This window comes from Convolutriloba macropyga, chromosome 3 (genome assembly GCF_964194025.1).
Source record: "Convolutriloba macropyga chromosome 3, txConMacr16.3, whole genome shotgun sequence".
Classification (NCBI taxonomy): Eukaryota; Metazoa; Xenacoelomorpha; order Acoela; family Convolutidae; genus Convolutriloba; species Convolutriloba macropyga.
The window spans coordinates 13,861,862-13,887,614 of record NC_134470.1 but is presented as its reverse complement, the minus strand read 5'-3'; the positions used below and the strand labels follow the sequence as shown (position 1 = coordinate 13,887,614).

The 25,753-nt window shown below is 38.1% G+C and overlaps 2 protein-coding genes across 2 annotated transcripts in view; both read right to left on the bottom strand.

Moving 5' to 3' along the window:
- LOC142336880 (uncharacterized) overlaps nt 1-10,481 on the bottom strand; it is a 44,341-nt gene extending 33,860 nt beyond the window's left edge. Inside the window, exons 1-3 of the mRNA XM_075385843.1 lie at nt 10,336-10,481; nt 6,154-6,409; nt 4,391-4,663 (exon numbers count right to left, since the gene is read on the bottom strand). Coding sequence (XP_075241958.1) covers nt 4,391-4,663; nt 6,154-6,409; nt 10,336-10,458 — 652 coding nt within the window. The 5' untranslated portion in view covers nt 10,459-10,481. The remainder of the gene's footprint in view (nt 1-4,390; nt 4,664-6,153; nt 6,410-10,335) is intronic.
- Nucleotides 10,482-11,061: 580 nt separating this feature from the next.
- The window catches only part of LOC142336541 (uncharacterized), a 42,291-nt gene continuing 27,599 nt past the window's right edge, over nt 11,062-25,753 (bottom strand). The window contains exon 7 of the mRNA XM_075385449.1: nt 11,062-11,278. Coding sequence (XP_075241564.1) covers nt 11,062-11,278 — 217 coding nt within the window. The remainder of the gene's footprint in view (nt 11,279-25,753) is intronic.

The window sequence follows — 25,753 nt, the reverse complement described above, 5'->3', positions numbered from 1 at the left end:
AAAAAGAATTTTTGCTATAGCATGCCTAGGAAAGAAGTTGAGTTTTCATACGGAAATTTGCTATTATTTCGAATAATTTTGCGATTATTATTTTAAAAATAGGTCTATTTCGTCGGGTTCAGGAGTTGTTCAAATCTAACCAAAATCTGTATGGAGTATCCCATGTTTACATATAGTGTAAAACAGAAAGAATTTTTGCTATAGCTTGCCTAGGAAAAAGATAGTTTTTTCATACGGAAATTCGCGATTAGCGAATATTAAAAATAGGTCTTTTTTATCGAGTCAAGAAATTGTTAAAATCAAACCAAATCCAGTATGGATTATCCCCTGTGAAGTTAAAGCCTAGTATATAAAGAATTTTTGCTATAGATTGCCTACGAAAAAAGTCGCGATTAGCGAGTTTTAAATGTAGTTATCTTTTATTGGGCCCAGAAGTTGTCCAAATCGAACCAAACGGGGTATACAGTATACAATGGGTACCTAGAGTCTAAAACAGAAAGAATTTTTGCTATATCTTGCCTCGGAAAAAAGTTAGCTTTTCATACGGAAATTTGCCGTTAATTCGAATATTCAATTTTAAATAATTTTGAAAAATAGGTCTTTTTGATTAGGTCATAGATTTGTCCAAATCGAACCAAACTTGGTATGAAGTATCCCCTGTGTAGTTAGAGTGTAAAACAAAAAGAATTTTTGGTATAGCTTGCCTAGCAAAAAAGTTGGGTTTTCATACGGAAATTTGCGAATTTCGCAAATAACGAATTTTAAAAATAGGTCTTTTTCATTGGGTCAAGGACTTGTCCAAATCGTACCAAACTTGGTACGGAGTATCCCCTGTGAACCTCGAATCTAAAACAAAAAGAGTTTTTGCTATAGCTTGTCTAGGAAAAAAGTTAGCTTTTCATACGGAAATTCGCCGTTAATTCGAATATTCAATTTTAAATAATTTTGAAAAATAGGTCTTTTTGATTAGGTCATAGAGTTGTCCAAATCGAACCAAACTTGGTATGAAGTATTCCCTGTGTAGTTAGAGTGTAAAACAAAAAGAATTTTCGGTATAGCTTGCCTAGCAAAAAAGTTAGGTTTTCATACGGAAATTTGCGTAATTCTCGATTAACTAGTTTTAGAAATAGATCTTTTTCATCGGGTCAAGGAGTTGTTCAAAGTAAACCAAACTTGGTATGTAGTATCCCCTGTGTAGTTAGAGTGTAAAATAAAAGAAAATTTTGGTATAGCTTGCCTAGCAAAAAAGTTAGTTTTCATACGGAAATTTGCGTATTTCTCGAATAACTAATTTTAAAAATAAGTCTTTTTCATCGGGTCAAGCAATTGTTCAAATCAAAGCAAACTTGGTATGAAGTATCCCCTGTGTAGTTAGAGTGTAAAACAAAAAAAATTTGGTATAGCTTGCCTTGGAAAAAAGTTAGTTTTTCATACGAAAATTTGCGATTATTTCAATTAAGTAATTTTAAAAATAATGTTTTTGATAGGGTCATAGAGTTGTCCAAATCGAAGCAAACGGGGTATGGAGTACACCATGGGTACCTAGATTCTAAAACAAACAAAAATGCTATAGCTTGCCTAGGAAAAAAGTTAGTTTTTCATACGGTATTTTGGGACTTTCGCGATTAGCGAATTTTAAAAATAGGTCTTTTTCATCGGATCAAGGAGTTGTTCAAAGTAAACCAAACTCGGTATGGAGTATCTTATCTATACCTAAAGTGTAAAACAGAAAAAATTTTTTGCTATAGCTTGCCTAGGAATAAAGTTAGTTTTTCATACGGAAATTTGCGATTATTTCAAATAAGTAATATTAATAATGAGTCTTTTTGATAGGGTCATAGAGTTTTCCAAATCGAATCAAACGGGGTATGGAGTATACCATGGGTACCTAGAGACTAAAACAAAAAAAAATTGCTATAGCTTGCCTAGGAAAAAAGTTGGTTTTTCATACGGAAATTTGCGATTAATTCGAATAAATAATTTTAAATAATTTTGAAAAGTAGGTCTTTTTGATTAGGTCTTAGAGTTGTTCAAAGTGAACCAAACTCGGTATGGAGTATTCCATGGGTATCTAGATGGTAAAAAAAAATTTAGGCATAGCGTGCCTAGGAAAAAAGTTAGTTTTTCATACGTAAGTTTGTGATTTTTTCAAATAAGTAATTTTAAAAATAGGTCTTTTTGATTGGGTCATAGAGTTGTTCAAATCAAACCAAACTTGGTATGATCTATTCCCTGTGTTCATAGAGTCTATAACAAAAAGAATTTTTGCTATAGCTTGCCTAGGAAAAAAGTTAGTTTTTCGTACGTTAATTTCCGATTAATTCGTATAGTTAATTTTAAATAATTTTGAAAAATAGGTCTTTTTGATTAGGTCTTAGAGTTGTCCAAAGTGAACCAAACTTGGTATGGAGTATTCCATGGGTATCTAGATGGTAAAACAAAAAGAATTTTCGGTATAGCTTGCCTAGGAAAAAAGTTAGTTTTTCATACGGAAATTTGCGAATTTCGCGATTAGCGAATTATAAATATAGTTATCTTATATTGGGCCAAGAAGTTGTTCAAATCGTACCAAAATTGCTATGGAGTAACCCCTGTATAGTTAGATTGTAACGCATTAGGAATTTTTGCTATTGCTTGTCTGGGAAAAAAGTTAGTTTTTCATACGGAAATTTGCAAATTTCGCGATTAGCGAATTTTAACTATAGTTATCTTTTATTGGGCCAAGAAGTTGTTCAAATCGAACCAAACTCGGAATGGACTATGCTTAGGGTATATAGAATCTAGGAAAAAAGAATTTCCGTTATAGCTTGCTTACTTAAGAAGTTACTTCTTTTGTTTATATTTTTTTATTTAATATATTTTGTAATTTATTATGTTTTTGTTATTGTTTCCGACTGTTCTTAGCTATTTTATTGTTTGCTTTTTTTTCGTTTGGAGATAGAGTTTAGGCCTGGTTTTTTGGCCAGTGCTTTGCTCAAAAATCTCCTATGGTTGAATGTTCATAACTCCGCCGTAGCCGGTCCCCAGCCCGGTTGAGATAAGGAGGAGGGAAACACACCCAAATCATAATGGAAAAATCTCAAGAGTTGAGATATTTCCGACACTACTGTAGCTAAAAATATATTTATTGACTCATTTAGTGCATCTGATTAGACTACCGCGTGCTTTCGAGACGGTTTACGATCCGAGGATTTTCCCCAAAAATAACGGCGAAAAGAGTGTAAAAAGTGTAAAAAAAATCTTTTTGCACCGTTAGTGCTACCCTTAATAAGGGTGGAAAAAGTGTAATGCAAGAGTGTAATTATAAGAAGAAGAGTGGAAGAGTGTAATAAAAAGATTTAATGGTGTAAAATAAGGGTGTAAAAATAAGTTAAAGGTGTAATTAAAAAGAGTGTAACCGTAAGAAATGACACCGTTATTTCACCGTTAAATCTTTTTTTACACTCTTAAATTACACTTTTTCCACCCTTATTAAGGGTAGCACTAACGGTGTAAAAAGATTTTTTTTCACTCTTTACACTCTTTTCCCCGTTATTTTTGGGGAAAATCCTCGGCCCGGGTTTGAACTGATTCAGCGAGCGCTGATCTGATCTGCCACCAGACTCCGAATGGCAATACTTAGTGTTCCAACTCTTTTGTCACACCATTCCATTTACTTGTTAAAAGTAGTCGGTTGTTGTGGATGTTTATAGTGCAGATAAACGGTGAAAGAAACAATTGATACAGGAGCTCATAGACTAGAAAAAATAATTCAAGAAACAAATAAAAATTTCAAGCAACGGAGACGCTGCTTATATTTTTTTTCAACCTTTTTGTTTCCTTTACAATTTTTACATAAGTAGCTCTCAGATTTCACTTATATTTTACATTTAAGTTGCATCCAAAAATTCACATCACATTCATCAGATATTGCTCATTTCAAACTCATATAGAATTATATCTATGTTTTATAAGGAAAATAAATTTTTGAAAATCATTAACATTGATATCTTTTTTTATTGCCAAGGTCATTCAAAACTATCCCATGGACACTAAAATCTTTCCAACTATTTTTACCGAACGGTTTTTTACAGAGGGAGGTACTGCCTTGATTTACAGGGGACTGGGTTGAGGTATTTGATTGTTTTTCATTGCTAAAAATTGTGTCTATGAATTGACGCATTTATGCACCCTTAAAGATTGGGACTAAGAGTGGTGCGGTTTCCACCCACCAACAATTGATGAACAAACGATAAGAAACTTTTTCCACTCTGCACCAAATTTTACGGTGGACACCTCGACCTAGGGAGATTTTTTCCAGAAGGTTCTTTTATGATTGCCTCTTTGCATCGCAGCGTCCAATCTTTGCTTTGCAGTCGAACAGTTAATAGTTTTATAGCTGAACACTTACCCAATTTCGACTTCTTGCGTCGTTTCTTCTTTTTGTCCTTGCCGTCACCACCTTCACTCAACTTGCTTCCTTTATCATCCACCGCAGAACCCCCATCGTCTCCCCCTGACTTGCCCCGTCTGCTCTTGATGCCATACTTCCTCAGCATATAAGCTACTGCCCCGTGCAGCCACTTGTACTGCTGGTATGTCTGTACCATCTCCATCCGGCTGTGTCTGGCCTCGGAAGTGAGACGCTGGATGTCTAACTCCTCGGCTCGCTTGCTCAGTTGGTCTTTAATCAGATCAAATTAAAGAAATGCTTAACAAGAAACCCCTTCATCACATCTTCAAATATAGATGACACGCAAACAACTTTCGGTCAAAATTTGTGAAAATTTCAAATTATTGGGCATAAAGTTGTTCTTCAGCTATTTTGGTAAAATTTAAACAGAATATTCCTTATCCTAGTATTTATCAGAGCGTTGCTCAAAGGTTAATTTTAAAAGAAACTTAAATTCAAAAGAATAGAAGTCAATTTATATGCAATTCTTAAAACGAAACACAAGTTTACAATAATGTGGCGTTCGAGAGCAAATAAAAAATTTATTTTCTGATGATTTTGGTTTGTTTTAATCTAATTTTCTCGAAATTACATTTTTGTTTCTTTTTCGTAAATTATGTTTAAATATCTGAAGGATACGGCGCAAATGACACATCTATTACCAATATAAGCAGCTTATTACGATCCTATTTCAAATTTGTTTCTCTAAAATCTACTACTCACATCTTTCTACTATTCTGCTTCTTTTAAAACAATATTGTTTGACACGTTTCTCCCTAAAAATGACTATAATTTTGTACATTTAGAAAAACCAATTCTGCTAATTCTGATTTTCCGATCAATTCATAATTTCTGCAGATTTTTCATTACTTCTGTTTACAAAGATATAGCTGTGAATGCTTTTTCATTCTCCTTCTTTGAAATGATTTTATGATCATGCAGTTAAACATGAGTTAGTAAGTTTCTATAATTATGACGTTCTTTACTTAAAAATTAACGGTTAAGTTCTTGTGGATTACCTGGTAGAGTTTATCAACGGACAATCTTTTTTCATAAAACCGAACAGATAGATCGTATTTGATTGTGGAAAAATACTATCAGATATTTTGAGATAAACTATTATGTGGGAAGCACTTTTTTGAGAGAAACACAAAAGATTATCAAATTAGCTCCGAATTAAAGCCTTGCTCTTAATTCAAATACATTAAAGCACATACAAAAGGTTTCGCAAATGACGTATGAAGTATAGCTATATAGTTTATGATGTTCGTGATGTTATGTAGGGTTTTTACAGCCTACTCTAGTTGCACTGTGAACTGAATAAAAATTATTCTATTTTCAAGGATAGCCAGCTGTCTTACCTAATAGTCGTGATGCGAATTGGTAATCCTTCTCTTGGGGGGGGGGGGGGGGGGCATTTCGCACATCTGTGTGCCCCTTTTATCTGACTTATACTACATGTTGCTTGATTCGTACGAAAACTTTACAACAATTGAGACTATTATCTCGAAAAGTTTTTGCAAAAAACGGCAAGTTAACTTTCAAGGTTATTTTTGCACACTTGTCGTAGTTTTTGGTTAGGAAAAGCAACTTCACCTTAAAATTTTAAACTTCGGTTATCTTGTAAAGTTAAATTTAAATACAACCATAAATATTGCACTTATGGTCATTTTTTCAAGGTCATTTTTTCAAAAACGCATATATGCAGTTGCAAAAGTGACCTTTGATGCGGTAGAGATTGATGTAGCAGCCAGTTCGTCCAACCCCAGCAGAGCAGTGCACAATAACAGGTGTTTCACTCTTTTTCCCGTGCTCATGGGAGTCCTCAACAAAGACCACGAAGTCATCGTACTTCTTAGGTACCCCTTGCCCTGGCCAAGAGGTGTAGTGGTACATCTTAACGTGTACCTCTTTGTCTCTCTGCATGACGTTTATGTGTCTCACAGAGTAGTTGGGTTTTGTTTCCTCCCCTTCGTTCTGAAATCATACTTCTCGTAGAGCTCTATAGTCAAATTGATAGAACCAAACTTAAAAAAATTCAGCGGAGTTGTAATATTAGACTGCTTCAGCCAGGGGAGGATACGGAGGATAAATTTACGAGAGGGGCTTAAAGTCGAAGCACTTTTAGTTTATCTGCTTATTTCTTTTAGTTGTAAACTGCCGCTAATTGGGATCTATTCTGTTTCGCCCCTCCCCTCCCCCCCCCCCCCCCTCAGTGGTTTTTATGACCCCAGTTACAAATTATATGTTGTTATATAGCACGTTACTATGTAATAGCAAACGATTAAACGTCGAAAGAATTGCCCTCGAACGACTAGTGGGAGCTCTAACTAATTGCAGCCTGCTTCAGTCAGGGGGGCTAAATGGGACTAAGAAGTTCAATAGTGGGCTTCAAATAACCCCATTAGAGGTTAACATATACCACTATTAAGAATTAAAGTAAAAAGTGACACCAGTTTAGGCGCACTTTTCATTTGACGTTTAGTATTAAAATGCCGTCAATTGACTTCAGCTGCTTGAAATTGTGATTGAGAGAGAATTTTAGATCACGCGAAACGCAAAAAGTCAAGGGCGGAAAAGTCACTCGAAAAGACAAAATTGTCAAACAAAAATTTTGCATAAAAAAGACACACAAACACGTTTACAATAATTGCTATGAACTTCGTTCAAGAGCAATTAAAAATAGCACGTGCGCCTGTGGGTCATTAAAGATTTATGCTCACTGGGCTGGGGGGACAGTATAGATTCGACAATTGTAACCAGCTTCTCAAATTCTGAATCGCACCATGCAGATGGCGCAAACTCATTAGGTCAAAAGTGAAAAAGTCAATCGAAAAGCAAAAACGTCAAAAAAAGCGCAAACGGAACCTTATAAGTGTGAGAAACGTTTTTTTGTGAGCAATTAGAATCTGGGGCATTTTTGATTTCAGAAATGATTGTGGTAATAACGCCTAAACCAGCTGCGGAAGGTAATGTCATCTTCAATTTTTCAAATTCTTTTAAAATCATCTTCAATCTTTTAAAATTCGCATGGTTACGCTTGTTTAGTTCAGATTAGCATTGATTTCATTTGCAATTCCAGCTTTTATATCTGCGTGTCTTTAACAACTCAGATGCTGGGAAAGAAAAATCAGATCTTTTCCGTTTCTGCCCCCCCCCCAGCAAAAAAAAACAGAGAGTAAAAAGAAAACAAAGGAACTGAAAAAAGAACCTTTTTTTCAATAAAAAATTTCAAAGTCATGAAAATCACGAATCACTGACGTGACCTCTAAGAATATAAGAAATTTTTTGATGGCTCTTCGAAGTGAAAAAAAGTGCTTTCATTAAAGAAACTTAGTTATGATACCAATGAAAACAACAAAACTGACTGAATTCGAATCATGCCAAACAAAAATACAAGATTTTAAAGCAACGAAAACATTAAGAGATCTATTGAAACAAATAAATTCCCAAACTAAAAAAATTAAAGTCAACTTAGGTTTTTTAAAATTGTTATCTGTCGTTAATGATGTTTGATTACAAAAATAACGGATATGTTCCTTTTGTGCCCCAGGAAAAAAATCGGAGGGAAAAATGAAAAAATGGAACTATAAAGTGAACTTTTTTTACAATTTAAATTTTAGCTACTGAAAAGCATGAAACACTGACCTGACCTCCAATATTATAAGAAATTTTTGATGGCTCCCTGGAATGAAAAACAGTGCCTTCATTACTGAAACTTGGTTATATTACCAATAAAAATAAAAAAATGGCTGAACTCGATATCATGCCAAACAAAACTACGAAGTTTTGAAGTAATAAAAACTTTAAAACAGCTACTTAAACAAATAAATTCCCAAACAAACAAACTTATACTCACTTCAGGCTTGCTAAAGATTTATCTGTCATCAATGATGTTTAATGATAAAAATAACGGAGATTTTTTCCGTTTGTGCCCCCAGCTTAGTGGGTGCATATTATTTGCATCCCCAAATGCAAGTGCCATATTTTTACATAATAATTTACTACGTAATTGCACGTGCTTTTTAACTGTGGAGTGTATCGTACTGGGGACACCAATGGAAACGCTGTTTTTAGTTCGTTCACAACTTGCTTTGGCTCTAATATAAACTAAGTTACAAAAAAGTTAATCATCAGCATCAACATCCTCGTAGCACACAAATTTGAACCCTATCTGCTGCATTGTGATTTGGGGTAAAAATGCATCAGTTTAACCAGGGGTCTAGTTAATTAGCATCACTGACGTAGCAATGTTATTGGGACCAGTGAAAGCCCGTATGAGTCATCCCAGTGCCAAAATTCCTCTTTGATTGAAGTCCTCGCGAATTCACGCCAATCTTTCACTTGTAAAGCTGCTTAGTGAGATAACCACTTCGGTAGAGGAAGTGATTTGAGTCATTGGACGGTTGGCTTTGTTGTTGCTACTCATGTGGGTGAGTGGACGGGAGTTGAAAAGGCACCCAGCTTTGCTGACGATTGTGACAAAGACATCCGGTGTTGGCTTCGCTTAACCAAGGTTTAGAAGAAGAGCTGGTTTGACATAGTAAACAAGCCTTCCGCTCAAGGATAACGCATAATCTGACTGGGGAAGGTAAGTTTATCTTCAACGTTTCAAGTTTTTATGGCCACGCTTGTTTGGTTGCCTCTAGCCTTGACTTTAATCACATTTCAGTTTTCGGTATCTGCTTAGTTCTTACAATTCAATTGCTGGGAAAGGAAAATCACAACATGCTTTTTTTCGGTAAAGTCATTTCTCTTACAAATAATCTCTTAGAAATAAGTTAATCATCAGTATTAACATGTCATACAAGGTACCATTTGTACCACTTATAATCCTTGTGCCTTGTGTTCCTAATATTTTTATGTCACCATTTTATTTTCATTCCATTTTGCTAGTTTTTTTTTGCGTTGTTTAATTTCACATGAGAAGCTCTTCCACATTTTAGTTCGTTCATTTGCCTGTACCCCCTGGTAAACATTTTGTTTGTTCAAAATTTGTTGAGGTTGGCTGCAATCCAATTCCGATAGTTCACCCAATCTTGTCTTTAATCTATTGAAATTTGGTTGTCAATTTAATCTCTTTCATCTCGTCTAAATCTAATAGTTGAATAAAATGCCAAGCATAAATCGAAACTGTTTAAAGTTTGGTATTTGCACCGCGAATTTGTACTGTAATTGCAATTCGACTCAGAGTCATTCACATCGCAAATCAAGTCAATATTAAAGCTACGCTCTACGCGTACGACAATGATGCATGATAGTTCTTGTCTGCATTGTTTCTTTTTGTTTCTATACGGAAAAAATCTTCCATTTGAAATCATCTTAATGGCGTGTTGATAAAACAAACCGAACCTTGCTTTTGATAAGTACAGAATAAAACAAAATCGAGCAAAACAATAGATATCTCGAAAGAAACAGAAAAAAAACGCTCAAACATCAGAGGCAACTCATTCGCGCAGTTTCGTGCAAAATGTTTGAAAAAGATTTACCACCGATTTTCATTTTCTTTAACATTTACGATTGCTGCAATCAAAATTGTTATGTAAATGTTTTTCGTTGCCCGCAAAGCTCACATTCATTTTTCATCATCCATTCTCCGAAACTAATTGCCCAAGTGTCACCCTTTCTAAGACCCACTATGACAAACTATAGAGTGCGACTTTGCTTTGACTACTGGTTTTCTAGACTAATTATAAATGACTAATTATAACTCCACTGATTATAATTGATTTATATTTAAGATGACTAAATCAATTATACAATTGATAGATTACAGATAGCGGTTGATTTGGGGTGGGAATTGATGCACTTGTCGAGACTCGGCACAAACGGAAAACATCCCACTTACCATGTTCCAAAAATATACGTGAGAGTTGAAGTTGTTTGGTGGAAATGGGGCGAACCTTGACAATGAAGTCGTTTGTGAGTTGAAGAGTGGTGCCCTCCTGTGGCCAGTACTGGACACACTTGGGTCTCATCTTGCCAGAGGTATCCTTCTCTTGTAGGTTGGTCAGACACACTATCATTGTCGACTCCGTTTGGATCACCATGGCCCTGCGATACCTTTTCATCCAAATTCTCGTTTTTATACCAAAATTTGCTATTTATCACATTGCTTTAAAGGACAACATCGCACTATATCCCAGCCTGGGATCCCAGACCCAATTAAACTCTGAGAAAACTCAACAGCGGTCGAAATTTTTGCTGAACTCAAAGTGCGCGCGAAAAGCACCTCAGACTCAGTGTGGGTGCGCTTGAAATGACTTCTGATTAGAGTCATCTGGTCTTTGACCAAACTTTGCAACGTTGTGTGAGAATCAGTCTGTCAATCAGAAAATTTCAGAGTTATCTATAGCATGAACAGAATCAATACTGGTACCCTTCTGAAAAACAGTCTGATTCACTACTGAAGTGCACCGAGAATTAGCTGCAGAACTGGAAGGAATTGTTAGAGTGCAAAATCCACTCACGATATTTATACAAAACGCCGGAAATTATACTAAGGTACCTAGGTATTACATAACTCATCTAGGTAATCTATCAGTCATAAAAGTGAAGTTTTTAAACAAGCTCCTAATTGTTATGCAATCATATGATCTTATTTGACGTTGTTATACTACGACTCCTGCTCATAAATGTAAGTATAGCGAAGTTATCGCAGCCCAGAATGCGAGAGTTGTCTCCTTCTTGGGACCCTGGGTTGCAATGAACTCTCGGATGCTGTTCTCTCCCGGACAGTAACTGGCATTGATGTACTGCGGGGGAGCGACGTCTTTGGGCATGGGTCCTGCCGACTGGGGGTAGAGGGGCACTCGGGAGTGGTTGTAGGGTATCAAGTGTAGATACCTGCGGCATACAAATGAATTCAATAATTCCATATTTGTTGATCTGTTTATTTTTCCCACTTTAGATTGCAAACTAAAAGGCCAAAGATACATATCAGGCCAAATAAAGTATTCCCATTTAACTGGGGGTCTTTCATTACATTAAGCCAACTTCTTTTCAGAAACCTTCTGCAATCAGTCTGATAAAACTGCAAAAAATTGGAAAGTTTTGCCGACAGTTTAACACAGCGTTCTGAACGCTAAATGGCAGGCTGGATTTGCATCAAAATTCTAGTGCAGTTTTGCATTATTCGTTTCTCAGTAAAGGTTCGATAACTTTTTTCGTAAGATACATTTATCCACAATTAACACTGTAAACTACAATTGCTTGCCCGGACCTTGCTCACAGTGAGTTTCAGCGCTGTAGCATTGACTTTCAATGGTAACCAGTACTGTACCAGACAAATAGCAGTATAAATACTTTTGCCAGTCTGCCCAGAGTCGATTAAGCAACATCCCAGTCTGCCCTTCTTCTTCACAGTCTCTTTTACATTCTTGGTCAACACTGCACAGAATGTTTCACATTTCTCTCATCATCAGACTGTACATACAAAGAACATAGCAAGTTTTGAAAATTTCGAATAGCTGATATCATGCTTAAACTTATTAATATGGCGATACCCTCAAAAGCTATTCTAGCTCAAACTATACCATATATTGGTGCATTTACATCTTTGCAGTGGAGTCGGAGGCGGAGGTCGGAGGCGGAGGTCGGAGGCGGAGGTCGGAGGCGGAGGTCGGAGGCGGAGGTCGGAGGCGGAGGTCGGAGGCGGAGGTCGGAGGCGGAGGTCGGAGGCGGAGGTCGGAGGCGGAGGTCGGAGGTCGGAGGCGGATGTCGGAGGCGGAGGCGGAGGCGGAGGTCGATGTACGAGTCCGAAAGTTGTGGTGTAGTAGTGCTTGTGGCGGCGGTCGGAGGCGGAGGTCGGAGGCGGAGGCGGAGGTCGGAGGTCGGAGGCGGAGGTCGGAGGTCGGAGGCGGAGGCGGAGGTCGATGTGCGAGTCAGAAAGTTGTGGTGTAGTAGTGCTTGTTGCGGCGGTCGGAGGCGGAGGTCGGAGGCGGAGGCGGAGGCGGAGGCGGAGGCGGATGTCGATGTGCGAGTCAGAATTAATAATATCAAAATAACTTGTGGTGTAGTAGTGGAAGTAGCAGGCAAGCATCGGGCTTCGCCCGTGGGGTGTCAATCCCAGTGTTTATCAGTCTGTTTCCGTTTACCTTTTTCTAGTGTCTGAATAGTAGACTCAATGGTCTTCATATGTTGTGTATTTCAGATCTGATTGTTGCTTTGTGTTTCTTCTCTTGTGTACCTTTCTTTTGTTTACCTTCCTCTTGTTTGCCTTTCTATTGTTTACCTTTCTGTTGTTTACCATGGCCACCGATGATGTTGTGTTTGAGTTTCAACTGGAGCAATCGATAATTATAACGGAGGATACATTATATCTGGGAATAATTGATCTTGAAACTGACTTGTGCCATGGTAAATTATTAATGAGAACAGTGAAGCCAGACGCAAAGGTTAATAGAAAGAGGGGATTGAGTAGTACAAGAGGTTCAGTGGCGAAGAAGAAAGTGTTCGTTTGCGATTACTGCGATTACAAGTCAAACGCCAAGTACATGACAGACCGCCACGTGGCGAAGGTGCACGAGAAAAGTGTGGAGCCAGAAAAGTGTTCAATTTGTCAATTTACTAGCCTGTATGCGTTTAACATCAAACGCCATATGTTGCGATGCCACCCAAACACAAAAACACAAGCTTCAGATTCATCCAGTAACTTGAGAAGATCAAAAAGGAGCAGAGTGATTGAGTTGTCCGAGTCTTCGTCGTGTTTGTCAATTTAGTCTTGTTTATAGTTGTCTGTTGCTTGTTTTAGTATTTATTGTTTCTGTTACTTCATTGTTCACTTTAACTCTTCGTTACTATGAGTTATTTTACTGTTACTTCGTTCACCCTAACTGTGTTACTTTGAGTTATTTTACTGTTACTTCTGTGCGTTACTATGAGTTATTATGTTAGTAACTGTGCGTTACTATGAGTTATTTTACTGTTACTTCGTTCACCCTAACTGTGTTACTTGTTTATATGTCATTTTTTCCCAATAGCAATCTGGGGTATCCGTTTAGGCTATTTTATGAGATGGTACCCGTTGTTATTCGAAACAATATTTATAATGGAAATGAACTACATCACTGTTAATTTAGGAACAGATTAATTTCCGAATTCTACCATAATTGAAACTTCACTTTTTTGATCAATGGTTATGCGAAAGTCTCGAAAGTATTTCACAGTTTATAATTTCTGACAGTTTCTCACAGTTTATATTCTCACAGTTTATATTCTCACAGTTTATATTCTCACTCAATTGGATCAAAACCAAATCAAACTTTTGTCTGAACGGTGCATTTTTGGTTTAATTTGATTGTGAAGGAAAAGTTGTTCTCACTGTGGGACCAAATGTTAAACGAAGATGAACAAGATCTGAGTGAAATTACAAGATGGGGCAAAGAAGAGTTATGATGTTGATTTATGATGTTGAGTTATGATGTTGAGTTGACCAAAATGTCGTGCTATGACGTATGTGTGTATTGTTAGCTGTGTATACTTAGAATGAGAAAGTGCACCGATACCGTATCGTGTTCTGAATTAAAATTGCACTTATCGTTGCTCTTAATTTATTTGAAATGCGGCCCTCTGAATTGCGGCTCCTTGAATTGCGGCTCCTTGAATTGCGGCTCCTTGAATTGCGGCTCCTTGAATTGCGGCTCCGTGAATTGCGGCTCCTTGAATTGCGGCTCCTCCGACCTCCGTCTCCGACCTCTAAACTCTTCTCCCGACATCAATGTCAGGCAGGATGGCTGGTGTGAATAAAGTTTATGTAGGTTCAGTAACGTGAACAAAATGTTGCAGAGATTAATAAGAAGTCTCGATAGACGTGTAAGGTGGGGGGAGGGGTCGATGGACGCGTAAGGGGGGGTGGGGGTCGATGGACGTGTAAGGGGGTCCATGGACGTGTAAGGGGGGGGGGGTCGATGGACATGTAAGGGGGGGTCCATGGACGTGTAAGGGGGGTCGATGGACATGTAAGGGGGGGGGGGTTGATGGACATGTAACGGGGTGGGGGGTCGATGGACGTGTAAGGGGGGGGGTCCATGGACGCGTAAGGGGGGGGGGGGGTCGATGGACATGTAAGGGGGTGGGGGGTCGATGGACGTGTAGGGGGGGGGGGGCGGTCGATGGACGTCTATGGGAGGCGATGTGTGAGGGGTGAAATGAGATTGAATTAGCTGTGGGATAACTGAATATCAAGAGGAAGTTTGAGAAAACAATATTCCCAAATTTATGTTGTTCAAATGGATAAATGTTTTAATAACTTTTCAGATCTTGTACTTGCTTGCATCAGAGCACTTGAATCAGAGCACTATGTCTCAACCCCCAAGAAAAGTTGTTGTTGTGCAGGAGCCGTATAAATACAATGATGAAAACGAAGGTTACCAAGATGCTCGATCTGTTGCTGTTGCAACTGTACCATCGGATGTTAGTAATTGAAACGTACCACGTGCTATCTGTAGGTTATCATAAATTATTGATAAAATATTGGCTGCGTGCCTAGAGAAATAGAGCTTTACAAAGATAGCGTAGCATTTAATATAGCGGCTGGCGCTAGTGAAAACGTCAGACGTACCAAAATATAAATATAGAAATTTTACTGCTGGCCAACCACAATTGAAAAAATAGGCATTTTGTTTTCTGATTGGCTGATTGCTCAACAAATTCTCCATGTTTTAGAATAGGATATGCGTGTTAACGTAAAAACGCTCAGAAAATGCGGTAAGCCGCAATATAAAAATTACCTTTTTGGGGGAAACTGGTCTCACGTTCGGTTGTGATAGGTTCGTATCAAGTCCGACGGGCCACTGAGGCATGGCCAGATGCGGTAGAAAATATAATCAAGCATTAAGCAATGTACAATTTAGGCTAATTGAACGCATAAAGGTACAGTGTTTTAAATTCCACGACCAATCACATTCGTTGAAATTTCTATTTTTTGGTATGGCTATCTGTCTGTTTTTTTGGTACTTATTATTGTTTCTTCATTGGTTCATGCTGTTTTGATTGAACTGCGTCCATGACGTTTTTCACTCTAAGTCCAACGAGTTTTTTTCGTTCTTATGCGTGATCCTTGTTTTGCGCATACGTGACTTACCTATCTCAAAAAAGACTTCTTCATTCTGGACTGTTGATTTTCTGGAAATTGATTGTTTGAGTGAACACCACAAAGCTCTGATAACAGAGCGGTTTTTTCCTCTGTAGAAACTACTGAATTGGACTCATCTGCGGTTCAAATCATCCTTCATCGGATGTGTTTGCACACGTAAAGAAAAAGTAATCTAAGCTACAGGCCCTGAAATAGACGTTTGAAATCTCCCGGAATAAAGTTTCAAGCAGAATTCAAAATTTTTATAGGTCCATGAAAGTCAGCGGCCAACTCGCAGCAATCGTGGACTGGGTTATTCAAATTTCGAGACTCAACAACAATTGATTGAGGTCGCAAAAACTCAGCTGAAAAATTTGTTTTGGCTGGTTTATTTCGAGGACCAGACTTGTAGCGTTGTTCTGCACGCGGTAACTGCGTCTGCCTTGAATTCCCAGAACGATTGCATGTTCAAGTAAGACACTTCGTATTTTCGTTTAGATCATTTTCTCAAAATTAAAAGTTTTGCCCGTCATTGGAAATAGTTTCTTTACAGCCTGAAAGTTTTGTCAACATTCGATGGCACAAAAAAAATCCAGTTACGAAGTCTTATATCTGGACAGTAAGAGTTCTACAGCTGGGACACGAGGACTTTTGTGAAAAGTGGCTAAACAAAGCGTGTGTTCAAATTGAAGATGCCGAAGGCAACAAGACTTTCGTGCCAATAGTTCCATGCTATGATCCTGATTTGACTGTTTATGAGGATATTGATCAGGTTCTAATATCCGGTAACGTGAGTTCCCAACGAGCCAAGCGAAGGTTGCAAATGCCGTCTGACTCGCAGGAATTACGAAATACAGGGTTAGTGCTGAACCAAAATGACGCTGAGGTCGAAGGTGCCGGACACGAGCCAATCGAGGTCCTCAATCCTGAGGATGTTTCAAAAACTTTCAGTGATATCAGGGAGGCGAGCTTTGGTCAAGATGAACCAAATTGTAGTGCCATTAACACAAGCCAGGTAAATGAGCTTTGAAATTTTACTTAGGGATTTAATGTTATTAGGACTAAGAGGAGAGCAAAGGTCCTCTCATATTTAGAATTCCCAAACAGTAGCTGAGAATAAACACAATGATGCGTCTAAGAAACAGCTCTCATCAACACCGGGTTGTAGCAAAAAAACGAATCGTGGCAAAGCAATAAATCCCGGTGACATGGACATGTCGGCAACCCGATATGTAGATCGCGAAGCAGCTGATGCGATCAAAATGGCTGCAGACAAAATAATGGAGGCGGCAACACTAATAGTTAACTGTATGACTGAACTCCGACCTGAGCTGAAATCACTGTCCAACAGAAACTATCGTGAGATACAGATGTCCACGAATGCAGTGAAGCAATTAGTAAGTTCAATTACCAGTCCAATTAGCAAATTCTTTCCTATACAATTAGCTTTTAATAAGGCTCCATTCTTTATACTTTATCGTTTAATTGCTCTTGATTGCGTGATCTAAAACTCTCTCTCAATCGCAATTTCAAGCAGCTGAACCCAATTGGTGGCAATTTAATACTAAAAGTTAAATGAAAACTGCGCCGAAACTGGTGTCGTTTCTAACATTAAATCTTATTAATGGTTTATGTTTACCTCTAATGTAGTTATTTGAAGCCCACTTTTGAACTTCTTAGTCTCATTTAGACTCCCCTCCCTTCGCCCAGACTGAAGCAGGCTGCAATTGATTAGAGCTCCCTTAAGTCGTTCTAGAGCAATTCTTCCGACGTTTAGTTGGTTATGTTCGTTTCTTTTTTCGAGTTAAAGATCTAAAAGTTTTGCTTTACCTCTTTGATCAAGTATTGTTTTAGACAACTGAGGTTTCCAAGTTGGGAGTTTTACTTCCTACTCCAAAAAGTTATCCCGAAAATGGTGAACCGCTACTGATGATAACGAAGGGTCCAGGTAAGGGCTCTGACTTGGCAACTGTTGGAGGGTCAACCCCCCAACTTATTGGTCGCAATGCCTGCAAAGTATTATGGACGAAAGAGGAACTCATGACACACATGCTGTCTCCTAAATTAAAGAAGAAAGAGGGAATGATGGCTCGGACAGATTTCTCACCCACCAGGAAAGAGCTACTGAAAGGTGCGCTTTATAGATTTATCTGCATGGATCTTAGAAGTTGATAGTTGCTGTACAGTTTTGACTTGCGAGATATTTAGGTTCCCCAGATTAAAGCAATTCCTTCTTGATTGTGCACTTTTTTTATTTTAGACCTCTTCAAGCTGAAGTTTGAGGAAAAGTGGTTCCCAATGTACGAATTGGCGAAATCAAGCTTGAACAATAGAGGCAACGAGATTCGCTCTAGTGAACGTAAAAGTAATGAGAACATGCCAAACGGAAATGGTGGCTTAGTTGCAGAAGAGATGAACGAGGCAGCATAAACAATATCTGAGAAATTTCTGAAGAACTGAGAAAAATTCCATTTTCATGTTAAAGTATCTGCGTTTTGATTTTCTAAAAAGCAACGCTTTGTTTCAAAACCACAAGAGACCTTGGAAGTCTTCGTGTATTAGCCAGATTCAAATGCCTGCAGATTAAATGTTTGTTTGTTTTCTTTTGTGTATTGTGTTAGCATTCCAAACTTGTTTTACTGTTTGCGCTGTTGTCTCCAGTTAATTGGACTTGTTTTCCTTTAATTGCCGTGCATTTTCGCTTAGCAAGTATTTTGACACAAACTAGCTTTGAAGACCAAATTTTAATGTTTTTAAGAAAAAGTATGTTACCACGAAAAGTAGACTGGTCAATTTTGGCACAGTGCGATTCCTTCGCGGTGAAAAAACTTGTGGAAACTCTGGAGCGACCTGCAATGCAACCTATTCAAACATTGAGGGAAAGCAGTTTTGAACGAAAACTGAGCAGTGATTGTCGATTTAGAGAAACATTTGAGGCAATTTGTCTGGCATACACAAAACTTGAGCCATCTTTTATAATCAGGTACGATAATTATGGTGAATACAGGCTATTGTATGAAGGAACCGAAATTGTTTGGCCACCAGCAATCTTTAAGCGAAATCCATTAGGCTTTGTCACTCCAGTTCCCGATGGCGTTGTTACGGATCTTTCGCTCATGTCATCGGAAAGAACTGGCCAGCAGTTGCTTCTCCTTGGTCCTATACGGTTCGTAAACTCTGATTGTAACCCAAATTGTGAGTATGACTTTAGCAGTGACTGTGGCATCGTTCAACTTAGGGTTAAGCGAAAAATAAAACCCGGAGACGAAATTTTCGTGAAGTACGGACCAGAATTTTTTGAGTATAACTCTTGTCTCTGCAAGACTTGTGAGCTCAAGAGAAATGATGACAGAAAGCTTGAAGCGGACCGTATTTTACAAGAAGTATTGCAATTGTTTCTGTCAGACATCATAAATGAAGCTATTTGTGAACTTAAAGTGGAAGTTTCAGTCATATCAACACCAAGTAGGAAAACAAGAAAGCGAAAACTAAGAGCCAGAGATATAGTAGAAAGAGTCAATGAGCTGACAAGTAGTCCACTTAGTTTTTGTGAGTCGAGCCCATCTTCACCGTCCCACGACATCGGTAACGTATCGTTGGTTGCAGACCTCAGCCCATTTGAAGGGGATTGCGATAGCGTAGCGGCTGGTTCTGTTTGCGTTACTTCATCAGATGAAGAAAGTGTCGCTAGTAACTCAAGTCAATTGTCTGACCTTTTAAAATCTGAGCAAATTTTTCAACTTCCTGCTTTTAACTCTTTGTCAACTATTTCTGATTTATGTTCAGTACGGATGACTGCGAATGACAATTTCTCTCAGTTTTCTGTTGATTCAGATGAGCTTGTCGACAACTTTTCCGATATGTTGTTCGTAGGAAGTGATTTATCTGTTAGAAATGCATCTTTGCTGACCGATTTATTCTGTTCTCATTTCAAACTTTCGGACGAGTGTTCAACTGTTTTACATACCTTGATAAAAGTATTTCTTCCCAGTCCTAACAATTTTCCTTCGGGCTTTTCCTATGTTCGTAACGCCAAGAAAATGTTCCAGCAAGAGGTACGTGTTTTACGGAAGTCGCCAAGACAGTCATTTTGTGTGATGAGTTTTGTTGTCCAACTGCGTGATACAGTTCAAAGGAACCTTGATAAAATTTTGAGTTACGCAGAATTTCGCAAGCAAAACCCCTATAGCGATTTGAACTGTTCTTTGTCACCCCCAGTTGAGATGACACCCCAGGGTGATTTGTTTTTCAATTTGCTTCTTTTCTCAGATGGTGTAAATATTAAAAAGTCGACAATGCGAAAAGAACTTTGGCCCATCTGGATCCAAATTGCCGACTTGCCGCCTCGTCAGAGAATGTCAAGAAGTAATATTATTTTAGCAGCTCTTTTTGTTGGTAATGTAACCCCTAACTGGAATGAATTGATTCCGCATATAAGGAGTGAATTGCTATCAAGTATTGAACTAAAACATAATAAAAAGTCGTTCCGAGCTTTCTTCAAAGTTAAACTACTTGTTTCCGATTTGGGTGCAAAATGTCACATGTTGAATATGTTCAAGTTCAACGGTTTCTACGGCTGTCATTTTTGCACCGCAGAAGGAAAAACAATCGGAAAAACCCACTCCTATTACCCCTATGGGCAACCAGGACAGATCCGAGAGCGTGATGTTAACGATTGTTTTGTGGAATTTGCTCAATCGCTACCTGTTACTAAATTAGTCAACGTTGCCGGTGTTAAGGGGAAAAGTGCCTTCGCTGATTTGATTGAAGGTTTACCGATAACGGCACCCATTGTCTACATGCACTGCGTTCTTTTGGGTGTGTTTCCCGAGGTCCTGAAACTATGCTATAAAGCTCTGCCACAAGACGAGAAAATTAAAGTTAATATTGTCAGTTCTCAATTATCTTGTCCGCGGGAGTTGATCGCCTACTCGCGAAAATTCCGCTCTCTTGATGAAATGGCCCAATTTAAGGCCAACGAAAACTTTAATTGGCTCTTTTATATAAGCCCGCTCGTTTTTCGGCGTCGAATTCCAGAAAAACTTTATAATCATCTGTTGAATTTGTCTTTTGGTGTGCGTCTTTTGTTGGAGTCCAGCTGTGATTCTTTTACCTATGATGCACAACTGTTTCTTGATACATTTTGTGAAGAAATAATCACTGTTCATGGGGGAAACGAACGCATCGAGACTATAAATGTTCACTGCCTACGTCACTTCGTTAACCAAGTGAGACGATTTGGCCCACTTTACTGTTATTCCGCCATGAGCTTTGAAGCCGCAAATAGAGTTTTTGGCGAAGTTTTTTCAGGAGCACTCTCAGAATGTGAAATTATTTGTCGACGAGTTTTGATGAGACAAAAAGTAACAAACATTGAGACGCAGGATCCGCATCTGAAGTATCTCATTTCAAAAATAAATTCAGACTTCGACAACAACAATGATGCTTGTATGTCAGATGAGTTTGTGGAGACGAATGCAGTAAAAATCGGAAGAATGTTTTATCCAGAAGCCGAGTTTTTTAACCGTCATCTGATCAATGGTGTCTACTTCGACTCTCCTTGTTATAAACGGTCAAAAAATGGAAATTGTTTTGTTTCATTTGTAAGAGACAACGTGGAATTCTACGGACAAATTCTGTACTTCATCAAAATAAGCGGTCCACCCTACTTTGGTGAAGTTCAAGCGAACGTTAATCTTTTTGAAATTGTGGAAGAGATTGGCCGGAGTTTGTTCTGCGTAAAAATTCAATTAATAACCTCTACTTTTGCCATTTTTGCCTCACAACGCATCAAGTTGCTGAACTTGTTCTGCGTTAGCATTTCAACCAAAAGCCTCTCTTTTTGCCAATTTTGCCTCACAACGCATCAAGTTGCTGAACTTGTTCTGCGTAAAAATTCAATTAATAACCTCTACTTTTGCCAATTTTGCCTCACAACGCATCAAGTTGCTGAGTTTGTTCTGCGTAAAAATTCAATTAATAACCTCTATTTTTGCCATTTTTGCCTCACAATGCATCAAGTTGCTGAACTTGTTCTGCGTTAGCATTTCAACCAATAGCCTCTCTTTTTGCCAATTTTGCCTCACAACGCATCAAGTTGCTGAACTTGTTCTGCGTAAAAATTCAATTAATAACCTCTACTTTTGCCAATTTTGCCTCACAACGCATCAAGTTGCTGAACTTGTTCTGCGTAAAAATTCAATTAATAACCTCTACTTTTGCCAATTTTGCCTCACAACGCATCAAGTTGCTGAACTTGTTCTGCGTAAAAATTCAATTAATAACCTCTACTTTTGCCAATTTTGCCTCACAACGCATCAAGTTGCTGAATTTGTTCTGCGTAAAAATTCAATTAATAACCTCAAATTTTGCCATTTTTGCCTCACAACGCATCAAGTTGCTGAACTTGTTCTGCGTAAGCATTTCAACCAATAGCCTCTCTTTTTGCCAATTTTGCCTCACAACGCATCAAGTTGCTGAACTTGTTCTGCGTAAAAATTCAATTAATAACCTCTACTTTTGCCAATTTTGCCTCACAACGCATCAAGTTGCTGAACTTGTTCTGCGTAAAAATTCAATTAATAACCTGTACTTTTGCCAATTTTGCCTCACAACGCATCAAGTTGCTGAACTTGTTCTGCGTAAAAATTCAATTAATAACCTCTACTTTTGCCAATTTTGCCTCACAACGCATCAAGTTGCTGAATTTGTTCTGCGTAAAAATTCAATTAATAACCTCTACTTTTGCCATTTTTGCCTCACAACGCATCAAGTTGCTGAACTTGTTCTGCGTAAAAATTCAATTAATAACCTCTACTTTTGCCAATTTTGCCTCACAACGCATCAAGTTGCTGAACTTGTTCTGCGTAAAAATTCAATTAATAACCTCTACTTTTGCCAATTTTGCCTCACAACGCATCAAGTTGCTGAACTTGTTCTGCGTAAAAATTCAATTAATAACCTGTACTTTTGCCAATTTTGCCTCACAACGCATCAAGTTGCTGAACTTGTTCTGCGTAAGCATTTCAACCAATAGCCTCTTTTTGCCAATTTCGCCTAACAACGCATCAAGTTGCTGAACTTGTTCTGCGTAAAAATTCAATTAATAACCTCTACTTTTGCCAATTTTGCCTCACAACGCATCAAGTTGCTGAACTTGTTCTGCGTAAAAATTCAATTAATAACCTCTCCTTTTGCCAATTTTGCCTCACAACGCATCAAGTTGCTGAATTTGTTCTGCGTAAAAATTCAATTAATAACCTCTACTTTTGCCATTTTTGCCTCACAACGCATCAAGTTGCTGAACTTGTTCTGCGTAAAAATTCAATTAATAACCTCTACTTTTGCCAATTTTGCCTCACAACGCATCAAGTTGCTGAACTTGTTCTGCGTAAAAATTCAATTAATAACCTGTACTTTTGCCAATTTTGCCTCACAACGCATCAAGTTGCTGAACTTGTTCTGCGTAAGCATTTCAACCAATAGCCTCTTTTTGCCAATTTCGCCTCACAACGCATCTAGTTGCTGAACTTGTTCTGCGTAAAAATTCAATTAATAACCTCTACTTTTGCCAATTTTGCCTCACAACGCATGAAGTTGCTGAACTTGTTCTGCGTAAAAATTCAATTAATAACCTCTACTTTTGCCAATTTTGCCTCACAACGCATCAAGTTGCTGAACTTGTTCTGCGTAAAAATTCAATTAATAACCTCTACTTTTGCCAATTTTGCCTCACAACGCATCAAGTTGCTGAACTTGTTCTGCGTAAGCATTTCAACCAAAAGCCTCTCTTTTTGCCAATTTTGCCTCACAACGCATCAAGTTCCTGAACTTATTCTGCGTAAAAATTCAATTAATAACCTCTACTTTTGCCAATTTTGCCTCACAACGCATCAAGTTGCTGAACTTGTTCTGCGTAAAAATTCAATTAATAACCTGTACTTTTGCCAATTTTGCCTCACAACGCATCAAGTTGCTGAACTTGTTCTGCGTAAGCATTTCAACCAATAGCCTCTTTTTGCCAATTTCGCCTCACAACGCATCTAGTTGCTGAACTTGTTCTGCGTAAAAATTCAATTAATAACCTCTACTTTTGCCAATTTTGCCTCACAACGCATGAAGTTGCTGAACTTGTTCTGCGTAAAAATTCAATTAATAACCTCTACTTTTGCCAATTTTGCCTCACAACGCATCAAGTTGCTGAACTTGTTCTGCGTAAAAATTCAATTAATAACCTCTACTTTTGCCAATTTTGCCTCACAACGCATCAAGTTGCTGAACTTGTTCTGCGTAAGCATTTCAACCAAAAGCCTCTCTTTTTGCCAATTTTGCCTCACAACGCATCAAGTTCCTGAACTTATTCTGCGTAAAAATTCAATTAATAGCCTCTACTTTTGCCAATTTTGCCTCACAACGCATCAAATTGCTGAACTTGTTCTGCGTAAGAATTTCAATTAATAGCCTCTACTTTTGCCAATTTTGCCTCACAACGCATCAAATTGCTGAACTTGTTCTGCGTAAGAATTTCAATTAATAGCCTCTATTTTTGCCAATTTTGTCTTACATTGCATCAAGTTGCTGAAATTGTTCTGCGTAAGCATTTCAACCAATAGCCTCTCTTTTTGCCAATTTTGCCTCACAACGCATCAAGTTGCTGAACTTGTTCTGCGTAAAAATTCAATTAATAACCTCTACTTTTGCCAATTTTGCCTCACAATGCATCAAGTTGCTGAACTTGTTCTGCGTAAAAATTCAATTAATAACCTGTACTTTCGCCAACTTTGCCTCACAACGCATCAAGTTGCTGAACTTGTTCTGCGTAAGCATTTCAACCAATAGCCTCTTTTTGCCAATTTCGCCTCACAACGAATCAAGTTGATGAACTTGTTCTGCGTAAAAATTCAATTAATAACCTCTACTTTTGCCAATTTTGCCTCACAACGCATCAAGTTGCTGAACTTGTTCTGCGTAAAAATTCAATTAATAACCTCTACTTTTGCCAATTTTGCCTCACAACGCATCAAGTTGCTGAATTTGTTCTGCGTAAAAATTCAATTAATAACCTCTACTTTTGCCATTTTTGCCTCACAACGCATCAAGTTGCTGAACTTGTTCTGCGTAAGCATTTCAACCAATAGCATCCTTTTTTGCCAATTTTGCCTCACAACGCATCAAGTTGCTGAACTTGTTCTGCGTAAAAATTCAATTAATAACCTCTACTTTTGCCAATTTTGCCTCACAACGCATCAAGTTGCTGAACTTGTTCTGCGTAAAAATTCAATTAATAACCTCTACTTTTGCCATTTTTGCCTCACAACGCATCAAGTTGCTGAACTTGTTCTGCGTAAGCATTTCAACCAATAGCCTCTCTTTTTGCCAATTTTGCCTCACAACGCATCAAGTTGCTGAACTTGTTCTGCATAAGCATTTCAACCAATAGCCTCTCTTTTTGCCAATTTTGCCTCACAACGCATCAAGTTGCTGAACTTGTTCTGCGTAAAAATTCATTAACCTCTACTTTTGCCAATTTTGCCTCACAACGCATCAAGTTGCTGAACTTGTTCTGCGTAAAAATTCAATTAATAACCTCTACTTTTGCCAATTTTGTCTCACAACGCATCAAGTTGCTGAACTTATTCTGCGTAAGCATTTCAGCCAATAGCCTCTCTTTTTGCCAATTTTGCCTCACAACGCATCAAGTTGCTGAACTTGTTCTGCGTAAAAATTCAATAACCTCTACTTTTGCCAATTTTGCCTCACAACGCATCAAGTTGCTGAACTTGTTCTGCGTAAAAATTCAATTTATAGCCTCTACTTTTGCCAATTTTGCCTCACAACGCATCAAGTTGCTGAACTTATTCTGCGTAAGCATTTCAGCCAATAGCCTCTCTTTTTGCCAATTTTGCCTCACAACGCATCAAGTTGCTGAACTTGTTCTGCGTAAAAATTCAATTAATAACCTCTACTTTTGCCAATTTTGCCTCACAACGCATCAAGTTGCTGAACTTGTTCTGCGTAAGCATTTCAACCAATAGCCTCTCTTTTTGCCAATTTTGCCTCACAACGCATCAAGTTGCTGAACTTGTTCTGCGTAAAAATTCAATAACCTCTGATTTTGCCAATTTTGCAGATGCGGTTCCTGGTTATCGGTGACTCAAACCTGAGAGACGCACAGTGGTTCCTAGAACAGGACAAGCTTCTGAATTTTTATCGGTAATTTCATTGTCGGAAAATTTCTTTCAATTTTC